Source organism: Puccinia triticina, chromosome 12A (assembly GCF_026914185.1).
Source record: "Puccinia triticina chromosome 12A, complete sequence".
In the NCBI taxonomy this organism is placed as follows: domain Eukaryota; kingdom Fungi; phylum Basidiomycota; class Pucciniomycetes; order Pucciniales; family Pucciniaceae; genus Puccinia; species Puccinia triticina.
In genome coordinates this window covers 4,698,463-4,721,380 of record NC_070569.1, presented here as the reverse complement: position 1 = coordinate 4,721,380, position 22,918 = coordinate 4,698,463, and the positions used below count along the sequence as shown (strand labels likewise).

Here is a 22,918-nt window from a genome sequence, read left to right as displayed (position 1 = left end):
ATTTGTCTATTTTTATGGTGATTGCGGCTTGTGCGGTCAATGTTTTGTAAAGAGGGGAACCTCTGACATTTTTTTTTGTATTTTGGCAAAATGTAGGGGGAACCCTTGAATTTTTTTTCTACAAACCTGAGACTTTAATATACTTGGATTAGCCAGAATTTCAGTAGCTGGAAGGTTTGCACAAACTTTGATCTAAACTGCCTTGGTTTTTCTTTTGCCCTTGCTTGGAAACTTTCAAGGGGGATAAGCAGTGGAGCTCAATGTTTGTGGCCTGGCCCCAACTTCAAGCAAATGGCTTCCTGCAAAAGTTAATTTTATGAGCTGTGATCCTTGGTCAAGGCTGTTGAGACTTGAAAAGTTTCTTTTCCACACTTTTACTTCTTTCCCAAATTCATTTTATTATTTAGTATTGGCAGGAAGTTTGTTGTGTTTGACCTTAGTCAGGAGGGCCCAAAGGTAAAACAATACTGGACTTGAAGGACTTCAACTTCATACATTTGTTGTCCGAGTTGGTTGGGGAGTGGCAGATAACACTTGTTTGATCCAAGTCGGGGCTTCAGGTATGTCACATATGGAATACAGGCCCCATGGTTTTGTGTGACACCAGCTTGAGCTTGGATCTAGCCTCTGGTCAAGCCTTCACTCCAACAGAGCTTAACTCAGCCTCTCCAAGGAGTCGTGAAGTGTCTCCAGAGGAGAGGCTTAGGACTAATTTCCCATACTTGGCCTGAGGCTGAGGGTTTTTTCAATGAAAATGTGTGATTTTGTGCTTACAACTCTCCTACAAACTGGTATCACCTCATAATCCAAATCTCAGTTGACCATGTCTAGACCTTGATCTTAGCTGTCTTGTACACATTTTTTCAAGTAAATTCATCAAGAACTGGCCGCTCAGCAGCCATTCTTGTAAGGGAATTTTCTGAGCAATGTTACAGACCCACCGGGCCATTTGCAGGTCAAGTTCAGAAAGTTTCTCACGGCTTCAGCCTGGCAAGGCCTTGCAAGCCACACTTTTACAACAATTCTTTTTCAAGGGATGGGGGTATGCGTTGTTTCAAACACATGAAAATATGTAGAAAGAAAAGCTGATTCTAATGGTGCCAGAGGCTGTGAAGAAATCCAATGGGTATACGGTGATATGGGGGTTAGAAGGAATTTTTAGGGGCTGTTCAGAGGCGCGGGTGAATCTTGAGTGCATCTTGCAAGCCCCCGCAAAACTGAGATTCTTGCAAGATCCAGAATCTCAAGGTCTGAGATTCATCCCAGATCCCAAAGACGTGTTTGGCTGGCAAAAAATCTCAGAATTATCTGAGATCCAGGATCTTGCACTCCACCAAGCTGAGATTTGCCCATTTTGGTGAATTTCACACCAGATTCAGGATCTCACCTGCCTCACCACCTCCATATGCAAAAATACAACAACCCCTCCAAGGATTCCACCACAAGACACACCTCCTCAATGACAAGTTGAACTGTTCATCAAGGCACCCTCTGAAAAACTGGTCCAACCAGTCATTGGGTGTATGCTCCTCATGAGGATTGAACAACTGGTCCAACCGGTCATTGGGTGTATGCTCCTCATGAGGATGACTGGTTTGACTGGTCATCTAGAGGAGCATACACCCTCTTGTTGTCCCAAAGATACTCCTCCGGATGTCCAGTCAAACCAGTCATCAAGATTTTACTCCTCTTGGTGACTGGTTGGACTTGTCATTGAGAGGATGTATGCTCCCCTGGATGACTGGTCAAACAAGTCATAATCAGGAGGATGTATACCTCTCAATGACCTAATTGACCAGTCATTGAGTGCATGTATGCTCCTCTGGATGATCTGTCAATGAGGATAATACACCCAATTACCAGTCAGACTGGTTGTTCAGAGGGTGCCTCAATGACCAGTCCAACTGTTCATTGATCTGGGTGACCTCAAACCAGTGGTTGAGAAGATGTGTATGCTTGGGTCATCAAAAGGGTTTGTTTTATATGTATGTACTCTCCTTGACGACCGGTTGAACCATTAATCATCAGCCATTGAGGTAGTGGGGCAGTGTAACTTCTTGTTCTTTGTTACTGGGTGGCAGATGCTTATTTATCCGGCTGATTGTCAGTTGGCAAATCTTCTGTCATGCGCTTTGGATTACTAATCCTAATTGTGGATTAATTAAGATTATCCAAGTGATCATGACATATCTCTTTCACGATCTTTTGTCGGCTCTGTTTGAATTTTCATTGTTGTCTTTCTGTGGATTGTGTGTTTTCCTCTTTTTCCTTTCTCTTCTTTTCCCCATTGATATATTCTTTTTCATCTCATCCATTACCATCATCATTGTGTATCCGAGAAATCTCAAACACTTGGTAAAACTTGACATTATCATTGTGAATCTATCTTCTATTGCAATCCCATAAAGCTATATTCTTAGTTATTACTCAAGCATTGGCAAACTATCCTCTTGGATAGTTTCATAGCCTCACATAGCAAACTGAGTAATAGCCAAGTCCTCACAGGCAGCCAAACAGTCAATGAGGATCTGTGTTCTAGATCTCATGTCAAGGGTCCAAATCCCTTGACATGTTTGGCAGCCAGGGTGCCTTCAGCTGACATGGGCAGATTCAGATCCCGCGAATCTGAGATTCAGGCCCCCGCGCGTCTGAACAGGCCCTTATAGATGTTTGGATGGGCAGCCTCAAGCCAAATGTTGGACATTAGGTACAAGTCCCTCCCACAGTGTTAAGTTTGCACTCCAACGCAAACTTAACAAAGTCCCTCTGCTGCGGGTGTGTTTCTTGCAAAGCAAGCTTCCAAAAGCCCTGGGCAGGAGGGACTTGCACGCTATTGCCCCTTCTTGGTGTGCCAAGAATCTGAGTTTGGCTGGGTGGAATTTTTGAAGCTTTATAATTCCTTGCCCCCTTGACATTCTTTTTGCAATAAAATAGCTTAGGTTGTAGGTATGATTTTTCCTATCCAACCTACATAATTTTAGGTGCTTGAAAAAAATCATACCACCCACAGAAATTCCACAAAAATCTCCAAACAGCTGGATTTACAAGCAGTGCTCAACTTGACCGTCACCTTGCGGCTTGTGTGCACAATTGGTGGCTGTTTTTTGTGTATATTTCTCTCAGATGATGCTATCTGCCCTAAAAGACCACACTTGTTCACCAGCTGTGAGCATAACTCAATGAAAAAGGAATCAAAGTGGCATTCTTGCTGTGCCAATGTGGTGAGGTACGTAGATGGAGGCTCGCTTCGGGAGTTCAGCTTACCCCCCGAGGGCCCGAAGTCTCGAGGGACTAATCAAGTTCGACTCCGACGACACTTCTTGCTGTCCTACATCCGTTCGGCCTAGTGAAGATGTCTAAATCAATCTCTCGTGTCTCGGCTCTCATCAAGCATCAACGAGCAGCTGCTAGAAGGACCTCCCACATAACCGCACCATGCCATCGCAGCGGCTCCACTCATGCCGGTAATCACGCACATTATGGACCGGAGTACGAAACGCATGAAGGTACGTCAATTAATCGAGTCAAGTATCTGATGTCTTACTTTTCCATTCTTTTTCAAGATTTCACTTACTCCTAATTCTCCTGACTAAGCCAGTCATTTTACCCGAACCATATTGACATGTGATTTGTTCCACTGATTTGTAGGATTTGGTAATTCACTGTTCCTCGCTACTGGAGCGGGAATCGTCACACTAGCCTTGTATCACGCTTATGTCCCCTCGTCACCGGAAAATGAGCAGTCGCTTCTTACTCGGTATGTATGGTTGATGCCATCTCACTAGCATTAAAACACTACCCGATTTGTTCCGACATTTGCTGATCGAAGCTTTCCGTTATGCACCCCTTGGCGGGTTGCTTTTTTTGAATCCAGACATCTGGCGCAGTATTTCTCCCGCGACCCCGATGAGCTGAAAAAAATTGAAGCTCATAACATGGCTGTTGTGTTCGACGCTGCCGACAAAGCATTCTTCAAAGCATCACTAGAGCGCCCTTCAATGAGACGCATGGCCAATGCAGGGTTCGTTTTTCTTCGCTAAATTCTTATCTGCTCGGCGTGGTCGCACTACCCGAAAATCATGTAACTTACTCTCTGAACTTTCCGGCTTGATTGACGGTTTGTTACGATGATTTAGTAACTTTGGTATCGCGTCCCCCTATGGTGTCGTTCCCGGGACTTCAACTGACTTATCAGACCTTAGAATCAAGTCCTATCGGGATGACTTCCAAAAATCAGACGAAGTCTTAAATTCTAACCACAAGCCTAGTTAAACCCGATGGGACTTGTAATCCTAGAGGCCAAGGCGGCTTCGCCGCTGTAAGCTTTTCACCTCCAAGGCCAACCTTATTTCCTAATTGACTGCATGAACCAATCATTCACAGCATTTCTCTTGTTGCTCTGTCATCCTGGGCCATTCCGCTGCCATCCCGCTGTAATGAATTCAGAAAATCAGAGCCATGAACACATATCTGGTAACTGTACAGGGATCTTATTTCTTTGAGATGGTGAAAACAAACTATCAATTTCATTTGAGATAAATTAAATTTCACCAAATAAATCCCATGACTCTGAGGGGACAAAAATACAAAAAGGGAGTGACTTTCATTCCCTTCACACAAACCCACTAAACCTGATCATCCTGACCCTCATACATCTCAATCAAACCAGCATCAGCTCAAACCTTGTGCCAACCACCCAGCATCAGCTCAAACCTTGTGCCAACCACTGCATGAAAAAGTCAGGCAAGTGACAGCAGTTGACATGAGGCATTCTCCTGTGTAACTTCCATTCTAGCTCCACTCAAGCAGACATCAGTTTTTTTTTTGGCACAGTGACTGTGCATTGAAGCTTGGTCAACGGCAAACTATGACAAAGGCTGAAGTTCTATCACCAGATTCCTTAGAGCTCTCACATGTCAACTGGTGGCACTTGCTTGACTTTTTCTTGTAGTGAACCAGCCCTCTTTTGAGTCTGGCCCACTCAGCTAGATTGACTTGTATGTGCATGCATGTACAGTGCCCTACCCCAAATCTTTATGACTGTTCTATCAGAATTATTTTGGTTACCCCTGGTCAAAAACAATTGATAGGAACCTGTAAAATACATGAAAATTGATCTAATTTCTGTTAAATAATAAATTATCATTATTCCTGTTTTAAAGTTTTACAATACATGTCAAATAAAAAAGGAACAAGCATTCTTCTTTTCATTACATTTTGATCTTGAAAGACCTATCACTCAATCAATCAAAAAAGATAGTTTCCAGTGAGGCTAAAGAGATAAGATTGAGGCAAGGACCAAAGATACAAAACAGAGTGTCACCAATACATGTTTGGGGGACAGAGATGGATTAAAAGAGAGAGAGGACCAAATTTTTTGTTGGGATTATGGGGATCCTGGAAGGGCAACAACTTTTTTTCATTGTGGTTGCTGAGAATAGCTGACTGTGACTGGCAGGGCATAGCACGGTGGTATTCAACACGTTTTTTGGGCCCCTGGAATACTGATTTGTTGAATATTTGAGTATTTGAAGATATTCAACGGAAACACTTCCAAAATACATTAAAAACACCAAAAAAATAAATTTTTTGTGTTTTTGACTTATTTTGGCCCATTTCTGGGACATATAATTTTGAGGGGGTCATCCATCAAAAATATCATGGTGCCAAAGGCGCTTATAAATTGCCGGAAGCATATCTCATAATGGCGGACGCACTATTCAGAGTGCCGGAAGCATTTTTGATAGTGCCGGATGCACTTTTCATAGTGGCGGACGCACTTTTCATAGTGGCGGACTCACTATTCAGAGTGCCGGACGCACTTTTGATAGTGCCGGACTGTAAGCCCCCTCCTTTGGGGTCTTACAATACCTTTCACAAGTCCTGTCACAACCATCAGTACTTATTCTGTGTTCCCCCTTGCCCCTTCCTAGCCAGTAGAGATCCCGGACACCTTTCATCTCTCTACTCTGCTAGGTAAGTCTTCTCCTTCTCATCTCTCTTCCTCTTCATGTTTCCCTTCTAGTTGTACTTACTCCAGAGAGATCCAGAACCCCTTTCATCTCTCTACTGTGCTAGCTCCCTGGAATACAGTACCCGTTGGAACTAGAACCGCCCAAGCCTCAAGCTCCGTCCCCTTTTGAGCCTCCACTCAACGGCCCGGTGAAGAGCTCCAAGCAAACTCTTGCACGGACACACTTTTCATAGTGCCAGACGCACTTTTGATAGTGGATGACTCACTTTTCATAGTGGTGGACGCACTTTTCATAGTGGCAGACACACTTTTCAAATTAGTGGCGGACACAATTTTCATAGTGGCAGACGCACTTTTTGTAGTGGCGGACGCACTTTTCAAAGTGCCAGAGGCAGATTTTTTTTGTGTTGCACCAAAGGGGTTGGTAGAGGGCCTGTGCAAACTCATCTGGGGCCTTTGGGACCCAGAGAAGCTTGCATTGGCCCTCTATGCGCCCCTTTGAGGCATTATTCAAATTTTTTTGAATATTCAAGCTTAAATTTGCCCAGGCATTATTTGACTTGAATTGAATTCGGATACAAATACTCAAATTGATTTGATTTGATGTGCTATGGTCTGGTGACTGGGAGAGTTTCTGGTGATTGCAGGTCTGACTGAGGGTGATAGACTCCTGTTTGGATTGGGCCCAGGCGTCAGAGCTTATTGTTGCAGTATTCTCACCTGTCACTGCCTTTCTGGAGGAAAACAGATTGGCAGGCAAGCCTGCAGATGGGCCAGTGTGCTTGTAGGGGTGGCATGCTACTTGTCTGGCCACAGAAGGGGAAATGATCAACCAGGGAGAGGCTTGAACCCTCATATTGGTTCAAAGGCAAGGCTTGTGTTCAAATTACTCAGCTGAAACAAATTGTGCTGTGGGATTTGAACCCACAACCTTCTACATTCATGAGAGCTGCTCTCACTGTGGGCATCTTGATGTCGCTGCAGACCACAGCAACATCTGACAATTCAGTGGGGATTTGAACCCCGCACAGCAAGTATTGCAACAACACTCGGCCAGCTGTCCATCAGCCGGCCACCGGGGTATGTGCACACACCACACCTCACAATGGCCGGCACAACAACCGGTCACTGAGAGGAGTACACAATTGTGAAGCCCGCGCTCTGCACAGACTTCACAAAGGTATCACAAACCCTGTCGCGGTTTCATCCTCCGCCCTACACGTAGTCTCTCCTTCCCTTACCTAGCTCAGCAGAGAATCATCGGACAACCTCTCTGTCAATGCTAGGTAAGAGTCTTCCTTTTCTCCATTCATTCAGTTGTAGATAGAAACTAACAAGAGAATCATCGGACAACCTCTCTGTCAACGCTAGTAATCCATCCCCCCAACCGTTGGAGCTAGAACTCGCTGGCCTTGTGCCCGTCCCTGTGCCCCGTTGAGACGTCTCAGTGAAGGACTTATCCCAAGTCCTTACAGCAATCCTCTCAATGGCTGGCCCAAGGACCGGCCATCAGGAGGAGTCCTTGTGCCGGCCATTGAGAGTTGTCCACACTCCTCTCAATGACCAGCATAACAAATGGTCATCAGGAGGAGGAGTCCACACTCCTCTCAATGACCAGCACAAGGACCGGTCATTGGGAGGAGCAATCCATACTCCTCTCAATGCCAACACAGGCCAGCGTCAAGAGGAGTACATGCACCTTGATGCCCGGTCTGTGCCCTCCATCGAGGGAAGTGTGTGTGTACTCCTCCCAATGACCGGGCCTTGTTCCAGCCATTGAGAAGAGTGCGTACTCTTCCGTGTTAACGGTTTTTCTGCCGGCCATCAAGAGGTGTCTGTACTCCTCTTGATGCTGGTGTGTGCTGGCATCAAGAGGAGTGTGGACTCCTCCAAATGACTGGTCCATGAGCTGGTCACCAAGAGGAGTGTGTAATCCTCTTGATGGCCGGCACAAGGACCGGTCATTGAGAGATTGTTATGTACTGCGGTGGCCGGCTGTCCAAATTCAAATCAGACGGCCAAATGTTGCTGCATATTCTGATATGCAGCGTCGTGATGTCGCTGCAGCGCAGAGAAACAGTGAGATGCCTGCAGTGTCTTATACCACTGAGCTAAACACACAGTTGGTCTTACTGGTGATATTTGGATATGAGATCATATAGCTTGGCCACTCAAATGTGGCTTGAAGCATATATTCCAACACACCCCCTTGCTTCATGCACCATGAGCAAACTATGAATATGGCATATGCAAATCATGTATGTTTGGCATGCATCACAGATAATGATTAATGCATACAAATTATGAAATTAAATATTGCATATGCATATGGAAGCATGAATATCAAGTATTCACAGGGTTTGGCCAACTTTAATTCAATTCACTGAGAGCATCCGTACTTATAAGGTGTTGAAATTACTCATTGTTGGAATATATGCTTCAAGCCCCATTTGAGTGGCCAAGCTATATGATCTAATATCCAAATATCACCAGTAAGACCAATTGTGTGTTTAGCTCACACCAGATGCAAACAGGTGATGATTTTGAGCAATTGTCATCATGGGGAGTTGCGCGCCGGCCCAATTGCGAGTTGGTGACACCCGCGCAACAGCTCAATCAACATGACACAAGCAGATTGTCAGCTGGCACCGGCACAGCAACAGCTGGCATAGGGCAAATGAGACCTGCAGGGTCAGCCCAGTTGTCCCCTCATGAGTCATATTCCTGCAAGACAATTTTATTTTGGCATGTTGCGCGCGTGTCACCAATTTGGAATTGACCCCCCGCGACAATCCCCATGATGACAATTATTTCAGATTGTTGTTGAGTATTATACTCAGGTTTTGTTTTCTTCTTTCTGCTTCTCACATGTCACTTTCTCTTTCACACATTTCACTCTCATGTTACATGTTGTATGTAGGCTACCTGAGGCAGCAGGCGTGGAAGGACTCCTCTCTCATCCTTCCACGATCATCGAACACCGACCCATACTGTGCCTGCTGTTCTCAGGTAGGTATCTCTCTTTTCTCTCCTTCTTTTCTCCTCTCCTTTCTTGTTTTTCTTTTTCTTTCCAGTCTGACATGAAATATCATCCTTCCACGATCATCGAACACCGACCCATACTGTGCCTGCTGTTCTCAGACCCTGCTCTCGCTTATCAATTGTCACCTGTTTGCATGCGGTGTCAGTGGTATAAGAGCAGCTCTCATGAATGTAGATGGTTGTGGGTTCAAATCCCACAACACAGAATTCTTTTCACCTGAGTAATTTCAACAGCTTGCCATGGGTCTTTGCTGTAATGTGATGGCAATTAAACTTCCCCGGAGGTTGTTGGTGTGGTGGAACAGGCCAGCCACGCCACCAGTGGTCTGCATATTAATCTGGTCCAAATCTCTTGATGATTGGACAGTCACGCAGGACACCAATCCAGAAACACTTCCAAGCAAAATCATGCTATAATAGGAAAAAGGGCCAGGAACTTTGTTTTTCTGTGCGTCAGAGCTGGCCAAAGTGGATGCCGCTTGATATATTGCTTCATTGTTGTTGCCCGCAACAAATTTGTGGATGCTTCCCTCCAGACTTTACCACACATTATCCAGTGTAGGTTGTGGCATCTTTTGAGTAATCCATGAGGAAACACTATCAGCCAGAGGGGCCGACCCAAATGAGTTTTGAACTGCTCAAGCAGGGAAGCAGGGTATAAAGGAAAAGGCTTTGCGGCAAATTTTGTGGTAGCCCCTAAAGCTTCACAATACCTGGCCGGAAGGAGTAAAATTGAGTGGGCACAAATAAAGAGGTGACTGGAAAAATTTCAGTGGGATGAGTGAAAAAGATAAAAAACTTGTTTTCCCTATAAACCATAAAAGATCATCAGGCCGTCTAATTGTCAGCAGAGGGCGGGCATGAGGGGGAAGACATACCAGGTTAGGGCAAACAAATTGGACTTTTTGGGTTCATTCTGTTCAATTTTTGGGTTGATCAGCAGTGGGATGGCAGGCAAGGAGAATGGGGGGAAAAGGGATGAAGGGTCAGCTAATTTTGAAGAAATGAGGGTCGATTTGAGGGGGCACGGTCTTGGCCACCGTTACTTAGCAGGTTATGCCTAGTGGTTTTCTTGGCAAAGGGGTGGTTGGATGGGAAGTGTAACCACAATCTCAATGAGGCGTGCAAATTAGCTTGGTGAGTAGAGGTGGGGTCTTGTTGGCAACACCTAGCCAGTCAACGCTTTCTGTGCAGGTCAGGAGTATGGGAGGGGTTTGGTGGTGGTGTGGTTGTCAAGGCATGATGAATGCACCAATTGAGTGCGCTGGTGGATCTTGAGGGCTGTGACAGGTGGTGCCAAATCAACTATAAAAACAGGGTGTCCTCTGCCGCTGTACTTCCAGCGTGTGGTTTGTCCTCAACCCCCCCGTTGTTGCACTTGCTCAGTTTGAGGGGCTCTACTTGGTGGCCCCCCTTTGCAGAATGCCTTTACTGTGGGTGCTGGGGTCCATCCACCCACTATTTTAAACCCTGCTAGACAGGGATGGGCAGTGGTTCCAGTTTGTGGTGTTTGGATTTTGTGTTAAGAAAGCTTGTTTTTTGAAAGGGGGAACCCTTGCATTTTTTATGGTAATTTGGTTAATTTGTAGGGGGAACCATTGATCTTCTTTCTGTGTTTCTCTGTTGTTAATAAACTTGGATATTTCTAGTATACATTTTTTGGTTGGGGCTGAGACCTTTCTCAGAAATGCAATTAGACTGTATAATTGACTTTGGGCAATCCAGGTCTGCCAGTCTGGGAAAGGAAGCCATGGATAACTTTCATCGTTTACGCAAGATTCAGGACCGGTATGTAGCACAGCGCACCCTGTGTTATAAGCATGGAAGGAACAGAAAAAAGCTGAAAAATGAAGAACTGCAGTTTCACGAAACGGCCGTTCGGTCACCTCCTTGTATGTGCAAGTGGCCCCCCGAGGATTGCCCCCTATCCACTCACTTGCGGCTGACTTGAACCGAACGAATGGGCACCCAAACTCACTTCCGCCCACCACAATCGATCAAGGATGAATGAGAACAATGAGTTCCGACTGCTGACTAGTTTCGTCCTACCAGCCCAGGTGCTCGAAGATGGTGGCCCGGACGCAATATCACACGGGATGCCGACCCTAGATCTTCACCTTGCTCGGCTTTCGATCGGACATCAAGCAATGGCTAGTGCGATACCAGAGTCCTGGTGCGCAAAGGAATCTGCGATCGGTTCAGATTCGATTATGAACGCTCTCGATTCTACAATCCGGTCGCATAGGGCAGGTTCTACTGCTGCCCATTCGCTGAGAGTTCGACTGACCGTCGGTCCATCCCATGCGGTTTCTTTGGTGACTTCTGACATGCCATCGGTCTCTCAAATGAAGCTATTGGTTTCTATTGATGATCGCCCAACAACTTACCAAGGCGATCCGTTTTTACTCACAAAAACTACACATCGAACTCATTATGATCACACAAGACTGAGACATGGTTTGTAAAGTCACATTGGTTGTTTCTCCTTCAATTAATCTAGCAGTTGAAATGAAGCCCTCGCTGAGTGATTCATCTTCTGAAGGAGCTACATATGAACCAAAAGAAGGAGACATATTTGATGTGTTGATGTACAACGAATCCAGACAAATTACCGAAACAACGATTTCGAACGTAGCAGTAAGAAGAAAACGCCAGCCAGCCTTCTCCAAGGACGAAAACGGCTTGATTTATCCTTGGATAACACCACGCTTGAGCTGCGGTCTTTTGAATGGAGTCCGAAGACAGTTTTTACTCAAGCAACATGAAATTGTTGAGGGCATCATTATGCTTGATGATTTGGTGAGCGAGTGACTCGACCTCTTTTCCTCATCCACCAGCTCACCAACATCAGGCAATCATCTGATCTGTTATCGATTCTCGTTATTATTGGTGTTGAATAGATCAACCAAGGGCTTGAAAATTGGGAGGTGATGTGTTTCAATGAAGTGAGAGGTTCATACCACGTCAGCTTGATTCATCATAACGGAAACTCGCCAACTTCATAGCGCGACTTGAACTGCTAGGATAACAACCTGGAACATGAGGGGGGGGGGGGGGGCAATAGGGGGGTTCACAATTGAATTTTACAAAACTTTGGAGGCCAATTTAAGGCCTTTACTAGAGGCCAAGGCGGCTGCGCCGCTGCAGAGCCCACATGCCCAGCCCCACTTTTTTTAGTCAGCAACAGTAGCTTTTTCACTCAGCAGCAATGGTTTTTTTACTCAGCGGTGGTATTTTATGCAACCATGTTTTTGAATGCTGAATGTACACATTTCTTGAGGTGATACATATGTAATCACCCAGGTTAATGTTTCTGTTGGGCAAAAAAGACTGGCTTTGAAAATATTTACAGTAAGGGTGTTCAAAGTTGAAATCGTATTTTTTTCAAATCATAAAATCATAAAATCATAACACTTTTGAGTGATCAATTTTTATGTACCATTTTAGAATTGTTGCTCTTTTTTGAGTGATTAGGGGGGTTCACAATTGAATTTTACTAAACTTTGGAGCCAAATTTAAGGCCTTTATGAACAAAATTTTAAAATTTTGGGAAAATGCACAGCAGCAGGTGCTACTGATGAATCAGTGCAATTTATCAATTTTTCAAAAAAATGTTCATAAGCACCTTAAAATGTGTCCTAAAGTTTTGTAAATTTCAATTGTGAACCCCCCTATTGGGTGTTACACATTTTTTTCAGATTAAAATTTTATGAATTTATGGTGTTATGATTTTATGCAGTCAACTTTGAACACCCCTAGTGTTAAATTGTACAACACACTCAACCACTTGAATAATTTTATGTATAAAACAAGACCAAGAACCCCACAGATCTCATAATTGGATCAGCTTGAGCCTACATAGATTGTGTGACCCACAGAGGATGATATGATATTCTGATTTTGCAGATTACAGGAAGCAGACCCATCTGAATGATACTGCATCCATTGCCCAACCTTTTAAGGAGGGGGGGGGGAAACATTGGCTAAAATGTACATTTCTTTAATTGTTATTTAGATCAATACACAAGGTTCACCATAGACGGGACAGCACTGATCAGCATTGGGAATTTGTTTCCAAAAACAGCAAAGGCAAATAGAATCAATGGGTACTTGGGCAGGTTGGGAAAATGCTGGGGAGGGCACAGGGATGCTTAGTAAGTTTGGTGTGGCGGCCAGGAACCTATGCAGCGGCCCCAACAATGAGTACCCTTCCTCCTCCCAATGCTGAAACAAATACAAGACATGGAGTGTCTCTGGTAAATGTTTATTATTGAAGATGGAGACCTACATGTCCTATTTTTTGTTTTCAGCCATCATATACACAATAATAGCTAAAAACAAAAAAAATGGGACTTGTAGGTCTGCATCTTCAATGAAAAACGTTTACCAAATACACTCCATGTGTCCTCTCCATGTGTTGTATTTGTTGAGTCCTCCCCCCCCCCCCTTGGTTGATGTTTGGAGGTGCCAGGGAGGGGAGAAGGAAGCCCATGAAAGCCAGTATCAGGGTCTCTGTGGTATGTTATGATATTTTTACTTGTGGGGGCTTTGAAACAGGGAACTGACACCGAGTCGTAAAACCCCCTCCTTGAGGACAAGCAGATACCTTGATTGAGCTGGGGAAATTTGCAATTGCAGATCTCCTGTATGTGTTCAGGTTGGATACTTGGGGTTTGGCAGAAGCTAGATCTTGTCCTGGTTATCAGTAGTATCAGTGAGAGTATAACGGACCATTTGCCAATGGAAGTGTTGGGACAAGGCATGCTTTGAGTCTGACTATAAGAGCTACATTTGGGGCTAGCCTACACAAGCATTGATGTTGTTATACCAGTCGCGGTGTTAGTACGACTACTGACATTTTGGTGCAGGTTTGTGATCCAAGAAATCACGCTCAACTTGAAAGGTCCAGGTTGAGGAAATTTGGCTATCAAGATACTGAAATATTTCAAGAAACTAAGAAGATATTTCTAGTTACATCTATAACATTCCCTCACTTTGATGGAAAGAACAATATGGGGGAAAGACGCACGCCGACAACGCCGGTCTTCTTCTTCCTGAGAGCCCAAGAACTCGGAGATGGGCGAGAGCTGATCGTGGCGTTTGCGGATAGCGTCGAGACAGGCATTGAAGGCAAGGATGATCTTGACGACATCCCTAGCCTTGGGGGTCCTGGGCCTGGCGGCGGCGGCGTTGAGCCGGCTGAGGCGCCAGACAAGCAGCCACATGTAGTAGCCGCAGACGCCCGAGTTCCAGTGCAGGAAGAGGTGCTGGAAGACGAGCGGGTCAAGCAGCAGGTTGAGACATAGCGCTTTCAGCGTCTCCGGCTGCGTCGTCAACCTATCCCAAGAAACCCCCTTGTCAGTTACAAGAAAGAGAGAGAGAAGGGGGAGACGCACGCCTCAAACTGGGAGTAAATGAAGGCAATGGTGCGCATGACGCAGACGGTGTTGTCGGCGGTGAGGAGGATCCTGCGGAGGACGTCAAGGATGAAGGGGAGGTCGAAGAGGGCGAGGGAGGGTCAGACGAGGACGGGGGGGCTGGGGAGGTTGTTGAGGAGGAGCGGGGGGGCGGGGGCGGTGTAGAGGACGGTGTAGAAGAGGCCGTCGAGGAAGTCAAGGAGGAGGAAGACAGAGCGGGTGTTCCACATGGAGGTGCGTTTGGTTATGGCGCGGATCCAGAGGCTGAGCAGGCCACTGAAGAACTGGCGCTGTCGTCCAGTTCTCCCTCCTCCTCCTCCTGCTGCTCCTGGGGGGAGGAGGGAGGCCTGGGCGAGCCGCCGACAATGTCGATGGCGGTGGAGACCAGCCAACGGTGGGCGATCTTGAGCACCTTGGGCTTGGCGCCCATCGCCAGGTTGGCCGACTCGCCCGCATTGAAGCTGCTTGTCGTTGGGCCCAGCGTGGTGACCGAGCGCAGGCTGCGGTGCACCAGAAAGTCGCACTTGTCCAGGAAGGACGCCGAGACCAGCAGGAAGCCCGGCATCGAGATCAGCGTTGACGGGTGCACCACCGGCCGCGCCTGCGGACGCAGGTAGGTCGCCAGCTGGCGATGGTAGGCCCGGTAGAACGCAAACGGGAGGTCGGAGTCCGACGCCTCAAATCAACCTATCCCAAAACACTCAATCAGTCATGCGCGGGGGGCAGGGAGAACGGGAGACGTACCAATTGCCGCTCATCTCAACCTGGATGTTGCCCTACTGGACAAGCAGATTGTCCGAGTCGGAGTGTATACTGTTCTTGTTGACAACGCCTTGCCGGTCCAGGCACCGCTGCAGAGGTCAGCGTTACATGCAGGGGCGTGGCGGTGGCGTGGTAGTCATGGCTTGCTGAATGTGGCGTCGATTTTGCTGAGGGCAATTCCTGATTGTCTATAAAAGAGGACTCTGGGTTGTGTCTTTGTGTCCCCCAGGGCGTCCTCTGCCGCTGTAATTCCAGCGTGCGGTTCGCCCTCACCCCTCCGCTGTTGCACTTGCGCAGTTTGAGGGGCTAAACTTGTTGGCCCCCCTTTGCATAATGCCTTCAATGCGGCGCGCTGGGGGCCATCCACCCACTATTTTAAACCCTGCTAGACAGGGATGGATAGTGGGTCTAGTTTGTGGTGTTTAGATGTTTTGTTAAGAACACTTTTTTTGTGATTTGCTTTTTTTTGGAAGGGGGAACCCTTGCATTTTTTTTTTTTTTAATTTTGTTGATTTGTAGGTGGAACCCTTGATCTTTCTTTCCGTGTTTCTCTGTCTTTAATAAACTTGGATGAACATAATTTTCCAATTTTGGCAAGATGTCCAGAAAAAGGTGTGACTGATCAATCAGTGCAATTTATCAACTTTTTAAAAATATGTTCATAAACAGGTTAAAATGGGTCCTAAAGTTTTCCAAATTTCAATCGTGAACCCCCCTAATATGAAAAAAGAAAAAAAAAAACTGAAATCAGGAAATCTCATTTTTTCCTTAATCACTGCACCATTTTCCTTGAAAGTAACTTCAAAAGGAGAATGGATCTGTGTTCCATTGTTATCAAAACACCTAATCTGCTATCTAACACTGAATTTCCTAGTACCTCCCTCCTACCCAAGAGTGGATTAAGGCCCTGTTTGGCACCAATATAACTATAGGTGATATAATCACTGATTCTTAATTCTATGCCTAGATTTCCCTGCAAAATCTGGGAAATTCTGGGTTTCCAGATTGGCAGGAAGTCCTCCAGTAGCTGACCACCTTGGCTTCAGATCCCTGTCCTCATAATGAGGACTAGGGTTTAAGGGCGGCTGTGCCACCCTGCAACCATTTATGAGATATTAATTTGGAAACTATTTTTTTAATTGTTTGCATTTCATTACTGCAAGAAGTCAAGAAAACTTGATGTCAAGCCTTCAACTCCAAAACACGGCAAAGAGCCTGGTCAAGCACATCTCCATCCACAGGGAAAATTGATGCTTTTTGGCTTGGCCGCTGAAGCAAAATTTTATAGAGGGGATCCAATAGCCAATAAGAAGTTGTTGCACACAGAGGTCCTGTTGGGGAGTACATACACCTTCCGCGGGACACAGTATCAGTTTCCCAGAAATGGCAAACTTCCTATTCAGAGAAGTTGGCAAGGCCTGGGGAAACATAGTATGCCCCAACACAATTCAGTATCCTGGAATTGACAAACGCACTCATTGGCATTCCTATTCCGGGACACAGTCTCAGTTTCCCGGAATTGGTGATGGTCCTTTTCTGGGAAATAGGCAGGGCCCGGGACACGGTCTCAGTATCCCAGAATTGGTGATATTCCGGCAACGTTGTAACAGCTGCGCTGCTTTTAGCGCAGCAAAGCGGTTAGCGCAGCGGTTTTTTGTGCCGCTGTGCTAACCCCTTTCCGTTTTCCTAGTAAAGAAAAGATAATTTTAGCGCGCTAAAAAAAGCGGTCACATAGTGCTGAACCGCTGCGCTTCAGAAGTAGCGCAGCGGTTTGAAAAAGAAGAAAGAAAATGGTTTAAATCATGTTAAAAGAGGTTTAACGTGCAATTAAATTCCACCATCCGCTAATTTAGCGGATAGCGCAGCCGATTTGCGCTTCTGCTGCGCTATTTCTAATTGCCCTGGGTGGGTAGCGGTCAACTGCTGCGCGTAGCGAGTAGCGCAGCGGATTTTTCAACAGCTTCCGCTACATGCCTCTGGGATGTAGCAGTGTGACCGCTGCGCTGCGCTAAATGATAGATTTTTTTAGTGCAGTGCAGTGTTTACAACGTTGATTCCAGCAATGTGTAGGGCTGGGTTTGTTATTTGGAAAAGCTGTAGTGGTGAAGAATAGCATACCATCCTGGGAAACAGTCTCAGTTTCCCGGATTTGGAGGACACAATAAGCTTCACATTCTTGTAAGCAATGCAAAAGGAAATGTCAACAATTGTGGCCCTTTTGGATGGGTACACAGACAATGAGTGGAAAGTATTAATTTGATGTTGAGAGACATAATGGGTTTGGAAAAGGAATAAAGAGAGGCAGAAGCTGTGGTCAGTTGGGGTTGGGGGGTAAAGGTATAAAAGGACACCACTTGTGGAGTAGTGGAGGTCACTGCTTGGATCTTGCTCGGTGCCAATTGCTTAAAGAGCCAAGTGGTCCAGGACATTTTGTACCTGTAGTTTTGTTGTACAGTTGGGGGAAATGCTGTAAATTTTTTTTTGTGGTGTGCCTTTTGATCCGCTTAATGTTAAATGGCTAATTGGATGCACAAGCTGGATTGGCCAAGGCATAATAACCAGAGCTTGGATCCTGTGGAATTGAATTGAATGAGCATGCTGTGTTTTAGATGGTCAGTTAATACACACACTCACAGGTTGCACATCCCAGAATACCCCAAAAACCAGTTTGGAGGGTCATGGGGAACACTTTGACTTCCAGCAGGAATGTGTCTCACTTAACACAAGCCCCCCCCCTGGTGGCTGGCAGCAAAGCCACCCCTCCTGCAGGGAGGGACTTGTGTATTATCACAGATTTTACGCAGGCGCAGAAAATTTGTTTGGCTGGGAGGGTTTGGGATTTCTTATAGCTCCTCCCCCAGCCTTTCCAAAGGTCTGTCACAACTCTAACTTAACAAAGTCCCTCCTCTGCGGGGCTGAGTGGGGAGCAGAGTGCCGCCGACCGCAGGGAGGGACTTAGACCTTATGTGGGGGTGCTCGCCTGAGAGCATTGGGCAGAAATCTGGTTCAACTTTGAGAGGATGTAGCTTGCTCCTTTTGTGAGCTACATATGAAGTTCCAAGCATTGATGGATGCGAATGCATCCCATCTGTCTTTCTATTGACTCTGTTTTTGAAGAGATTCACTCAAACAAAAAAGCTAAGGAGAATAAAGAGAAAAGCAAATTTCTCCGCTCGGACCTGCGGGGCCAGGCACCGCCCAAGAAGAGGGTGGTCTTGAGGCTTGCCACTTTTTTCAAAAATCAATCAAAAAATCCCTTGATGGTATCTTGATCAGGTGAAGAGCTTAAAAAATCAATCATGTAGTTATGTCCTTAAGTCCCAATAATGGGGGGGGCAGCGTTGAAGCTGCAGGCTACAAAATTCAAAGAGTGAATTTTGATCACTTTTTGGTGGGTGGTCTCCCACCCAAATCATCGCTTTAGTCCTAAGTCCCTCCCTGCGGGAGGAGTGGCTTCGCCACCAGCCAAACTTAAGCTCCACCCAAATGAGTTACCCCCCGGACCACCACCCAAACCCCAAACTCTGACCTCCCGCATGGGGAGGGACTTTGATAAGTTAGGTCACAACTGCACTTTATGCTACATCACTACCTCTACAATTTGGCCTGCTCAGATTTCCTCTATCACTAACCATTGACCTCTAATAATGTTTTGAAAAAATGAACAATGTGCAAGTTTTCCAAATTAGGCTCCATTAATGGTTTGTTACTCCAGGAATCATTTTTATAGCCTCATGGTCCAAAAGGCATGCGGGGGGCCCTTTGGGAACACAGTCAAAATTGGAAAGGCACAAAATGTCCAGCAATTTTTTTTGCAAGATTGGAATCTCTCAGTTCAGTTTGGGGAGATTAGTCCTAATCCCTCCTTCGGAGGTCGCGCTTCGCGCCAGCCCAGGCTGTATGTACCAGGGCCCTCCGAATTGGGGGACATGCTAAAGTCAGGATGGGGTGGGAGTTGGGTTGGGGCTCCTGAGTGTGAGAATTCACGTCATTTCTCACGCTGCGCGTGTTGCATCGCGGACGCGTCCGGCCAGCAAAATGTTTCCGCAACGCGAGTAGTGCTTCATCCATCATCCTCCTACATTTTCTTGGCTTCGGTTCAACATCCACTTCAGCCCTCATCCGTGTTATCTCATACCCATACACTATTTCAATCCGTTTGATAACCCGCCGCATCCCCACCGGAAACAATCCAGCAAAGCATCCAATCACCCTAGAATTCTCAAAACTGAAGGAAATCCGAGCCGTGCACAAATTCAATCCCACCCATCTGACATGTCGCTATTTCCGAAATCCCGACGCTTCCCGCCGCAGAAAGGTCAGCAACCCGCACTTTATATTATTATCCTGGGCAAAAACCAATTGACAAGTGATCCAACTTCGTTTTTTAGGCTCTGAAGTCCCAAGTCCAGGTCGTTATAACCCGACGCTTCATGATCCCTCGCAAGACCCATGGAGGAAAGGTCCATTAGAGATCTTCAAAGCTCCTCGAAACAAAGAATCCGATCCCGGTCCAGGTCAGCTCCAAAATGCGTTTCTTTGTTTCAAATCAGGCAAGAGAGCTCATCCCTCATTATCTCACAGATACGTTTGGTCTCTACAATCCTGATCAACATTATGATAACATCCATGGCTCTAGGCCCCGACCGCGAGCATTATCTACTCTGGCGACACCATCAAAGCACCACAAGGAACTGTTAAGATTGGAAAGCAAACTGTCGGAACGTGAATCAAATATTACACACTTAACCGAAACCCTGCAAAAGTCCGAACAGACTACCAAGGAAATCAGAAACGCTCTGAATAAGTCAGAAACCGATAACAACAGTTTGAGGTCTGAAGTCGACCGAATCAAAAAACAGCTTCATGGGGTCGCCGGTCTTCATGCAAAAGTTATCGAACTGGAGGCAGAGCACGATAAAAGCAAGAAACGGAGGGAGAAAGAGATATCCAGTCTCAAAACAGAACTCCGGTTGGTTGAAGATCGTGCTTCGCAGTACTTGGCTGAGAAGCAAGACCTCCAAGGCGATCTCCAACGATTGCAGGCGTCGTTTGAAGATTCTGAGCGCTCACTTCAATCAACCATTCGGAAAACCAATCGGGAGCTAACAGGCTACCTGCAGAAAGTCCTCGAAGAACGCCATAACCACCAGCGAGCCCTTCAACTCACACAATGTCTATCGCGTCTGGACGATGTACATGCCAAGAAAGTCTTGGCTGATAGAGCCTCTCAAGTTGCCGAACTGGTCTCTCTCGTTCATGAAGGTGCTGCGCGAGAGGATTTGCTCTACGAAGTGTTTGACAGTCTGCTAGAAACAAACGACATTCAGATGCAACAGCTCATGGATCTAGAAATGGACCTTCATTCTGAACGTGAAGAGCTCAAGCAAAGTCTGGCCGAGCTACGGGTAGAGTCAAAATACGGTCAACAACTTTCGGATCAACAGCTGCGTGAAAAAGATATTGAATGTCAACTTGCCCATCAAAGGACGTTTCAAATCCAAACTGAACTGTCCGAATCTCGAGTGATCTGCTCGTCCTTAGAAAAATCCCTAATCGACTCATCTGATGCGCTCAAGGATTTGTCAGGGAGCTGTCTCTCCAAGTGCAAGGAGCTAGAAAAATTGCAGGCGGATCTGGAAAAGCGTGACTGTAAAATCACCGAGTTAAACAATTCAATTCGAGCACTAGAGTCACAGGCCGTCGAATCGAATGCGCAATTCCAGCGCTCGCAGGAGGATCACTCACTCGCTGCCGATGCGTGGCAACAAAAGCAATCCGAATTACAATCCAGCCTCAAGAAACTCGAGAAAGACTTGAGAGAAGAGAAATCAAAGCGCAACAAGTTAACCGGCGAGCTGCTGTTGACCAAGCAAGCGGAAGCAGCTTTACAGGGCGAAGTAGAACAGTGAGTCCAATTTAACGATTCACCCCTGAGCCAGATTCTTCACGTTCTGACATACACCATTTTTCCGAAAGTGCACAAAACCTGAGCACGCAACTGGAGGAAGTCGAGCGGGAAAATGAGCAGTTACGGATGATCAACGACTTGCTCATGAGGCAGTCCAACTTGAATGCCGCAGAAGCCGCGAAGGTCGAAAAACTCAATACGGAGCTTGTCAGTCAACGAAACCCAGCACAAAAAGTGAAGATTTTGGATCGTATGCGAAAAGAAATCAAAGAAGAAAGAGAGGTGATGTATTTTTCTGTTTTCGTGAAGCGATGATAATATGAGCTTCTACTGATAACAAATCCATGCGCCATTTCTGTCCGATTGAATTTGAGCTGTAGAATACCGTCAAACTGGAAAATCAACTATGGGCCGCGAATTCGGAAATAAAATCCCTGAAGGATGAGCTGTTTGCTTATCAATCGGTTTCGCATCCTACCTCCGCACCAACCACGCAAGCGTCAACCATACATAATGGAATGGGAATCTCACGAGTGACCCGAGCGCCATTAAGTGAAGTAATGAAAACCTTTGATAACCAACCGGACGTCCGCGAAAAAGGCAAGAAAGTTGAAAAAGAAGATGCGATTCGACCTACACCCAAAATCACGATGAGGACCAAAGGCAGACACCAGTCATCCAACTTCGCAACACCGCCGGACTTCATCCAAGAAACCGTGGCCGAACTAGCTCCAAGTGCTCAAGAACCCCAACAACCCAAACCTAGTAAATTGCCAATCAACAACACTTATCACCCGAAAGTTTTGAGGAAGAAGGACGACTTGCGGAAAGACAAGCTGATGACAATCCACAAAAATCAGGCTGACAATGCCAAGACCAATATCAATAATGCCGGCGAAGTTAGTCTGGGGGCGATCAAAATGCAAGGCAAAATGACTCTGGAGGAGCTTCGATAGTCCCGTACTCTTGCCCTTTTTCGCATGGTCATCATTTTCGGGGTGTCTAGCTAGTCGCAGCTCGATCAAATTGACCTGGCTAGTCGCAGCTCGATCAACGTCGACTCCATCAAACCATCGACAAACTCGTTTATCTCTTGGTTCTGTCTATGCAGCACTCCTTTCTCAGTTATTGGATTGTCTGGGATATGTATGTAAACACGTACACATATAGCTGTTGTATTATTATTATTTCTTGCTCAGTGACAGAACTCCGCGCCATTTCTTTCAAACTAATCCAATTTTTTTTTGTCTGCATTCGTTTCATGTTTTCTTTTGTTACTGTCTCTGTTTCGCATTCTTGGATCTCATCATATACACCTACGTAGGATTATCAGTGTTTCTTGAGGAAATGTCGGACCCTCGTATGTAAGACATATCCAGATGCAACAAGCGATGGACTTGAACAGATCTTGAACGCTGTCGCGTCGGGGACTTCGTTCTGGCATTGATAAAAATGTATATGTTTGAGAACTTGGTCTGATGACAAGAACTTTAACTTATAAAGGGCCCCCTCAGTGCTGCATGAAGATGGACGTGAAATATTCCAACAGGCACGGCTCGCACACAAGTACAACTTACCCGTTTCCCTCCCTCTCGTGGCGGCGTGATAAACACTTGTCGCATTACGCCGACCGGAGGAGGGTCCCTGCGGGACGGCGTGCCCCCTCTAGAATGTGCGAGGGAGTTGTGTCAAGTTACGGGACCGCTAAGCTTTAAAGACCTGATCAATAAATGGCCAAACTTGGTCCACATAAATACATATTTCGAGGGTTGGGACCTTACAACACCTCCCCGGGTAGATTGAACACATCAA

The 22,918-nt window shown here is 46.1% G+C and overlaps 3 protein-coding genes across 3 annotated transcripts; all 3 read left to right on the top strand.

Moving 5' to 3' along the window:
- Positions 1-3,352: 3,352 nt before the first annotated feature.
- On the top strand, positions 3,353-4,272 carry PtA15_12A452 (uncharacterized protein; the record flags this gene model as incomplete). The annotated part of the gene is made up of 4 exons (XM_053162063.1): positions 3,353-3,506; positions 3,649-3,757; positions 3,875-4,021; positions 4,137-4,272. The coding sequence occupies 4 exons, from the start codon at positions 3,353-3,355 to the stop codon at positions 4,270-4,272; spliced, it is 546 nt and encodes a 181-aa protein (XP_053026018.1).
- A 6,747-nt stretch (positions 4,273-11,019) lies between these two features.
- On the top strand, positions 11,020-12,021 carry PtA15_12A451 (uncharacterized protein; the record flags this gene model as incomplete). The annotated part of the gene is made up of 3 exons (XM_053162062.1): positions 11,020-11,473; positions 11,559-11,815; positions 11,917-12,021. 3 exons carry the CDS (start codon positions 11,020-11,022, stop codon positions 12,019-12,021), a joined length of 816 nt encoding a protein of 271 aa, XP_053026017.1.
- A 7,449-nt stretch (positions 12,022-19,470) lies between these two features.
- PtA15_12A450 (uncharacterized protein) lies at positions 19,471-22,062 on the top strand (the record flags this gene model as incomplete). The annotated part of the gene is made up of 5 exons (XM_053162061.1): positions 19,471-19,513; positions 19,587-19,712; positions 19,780-21,103; positions 21,175-21,388; positions 21,487-22,062. The coding sequence occupies 5 exons, from the start codon at positions 19,471-19,473 to the stop codon at positions 22,060-22,062; spliced, it is 2,283 nt and encodes a 760-aa protein (XP_053026016.1).
- Between the last annotated feature and the right edge of the window lie 856 nt (positions 22,063-22,918).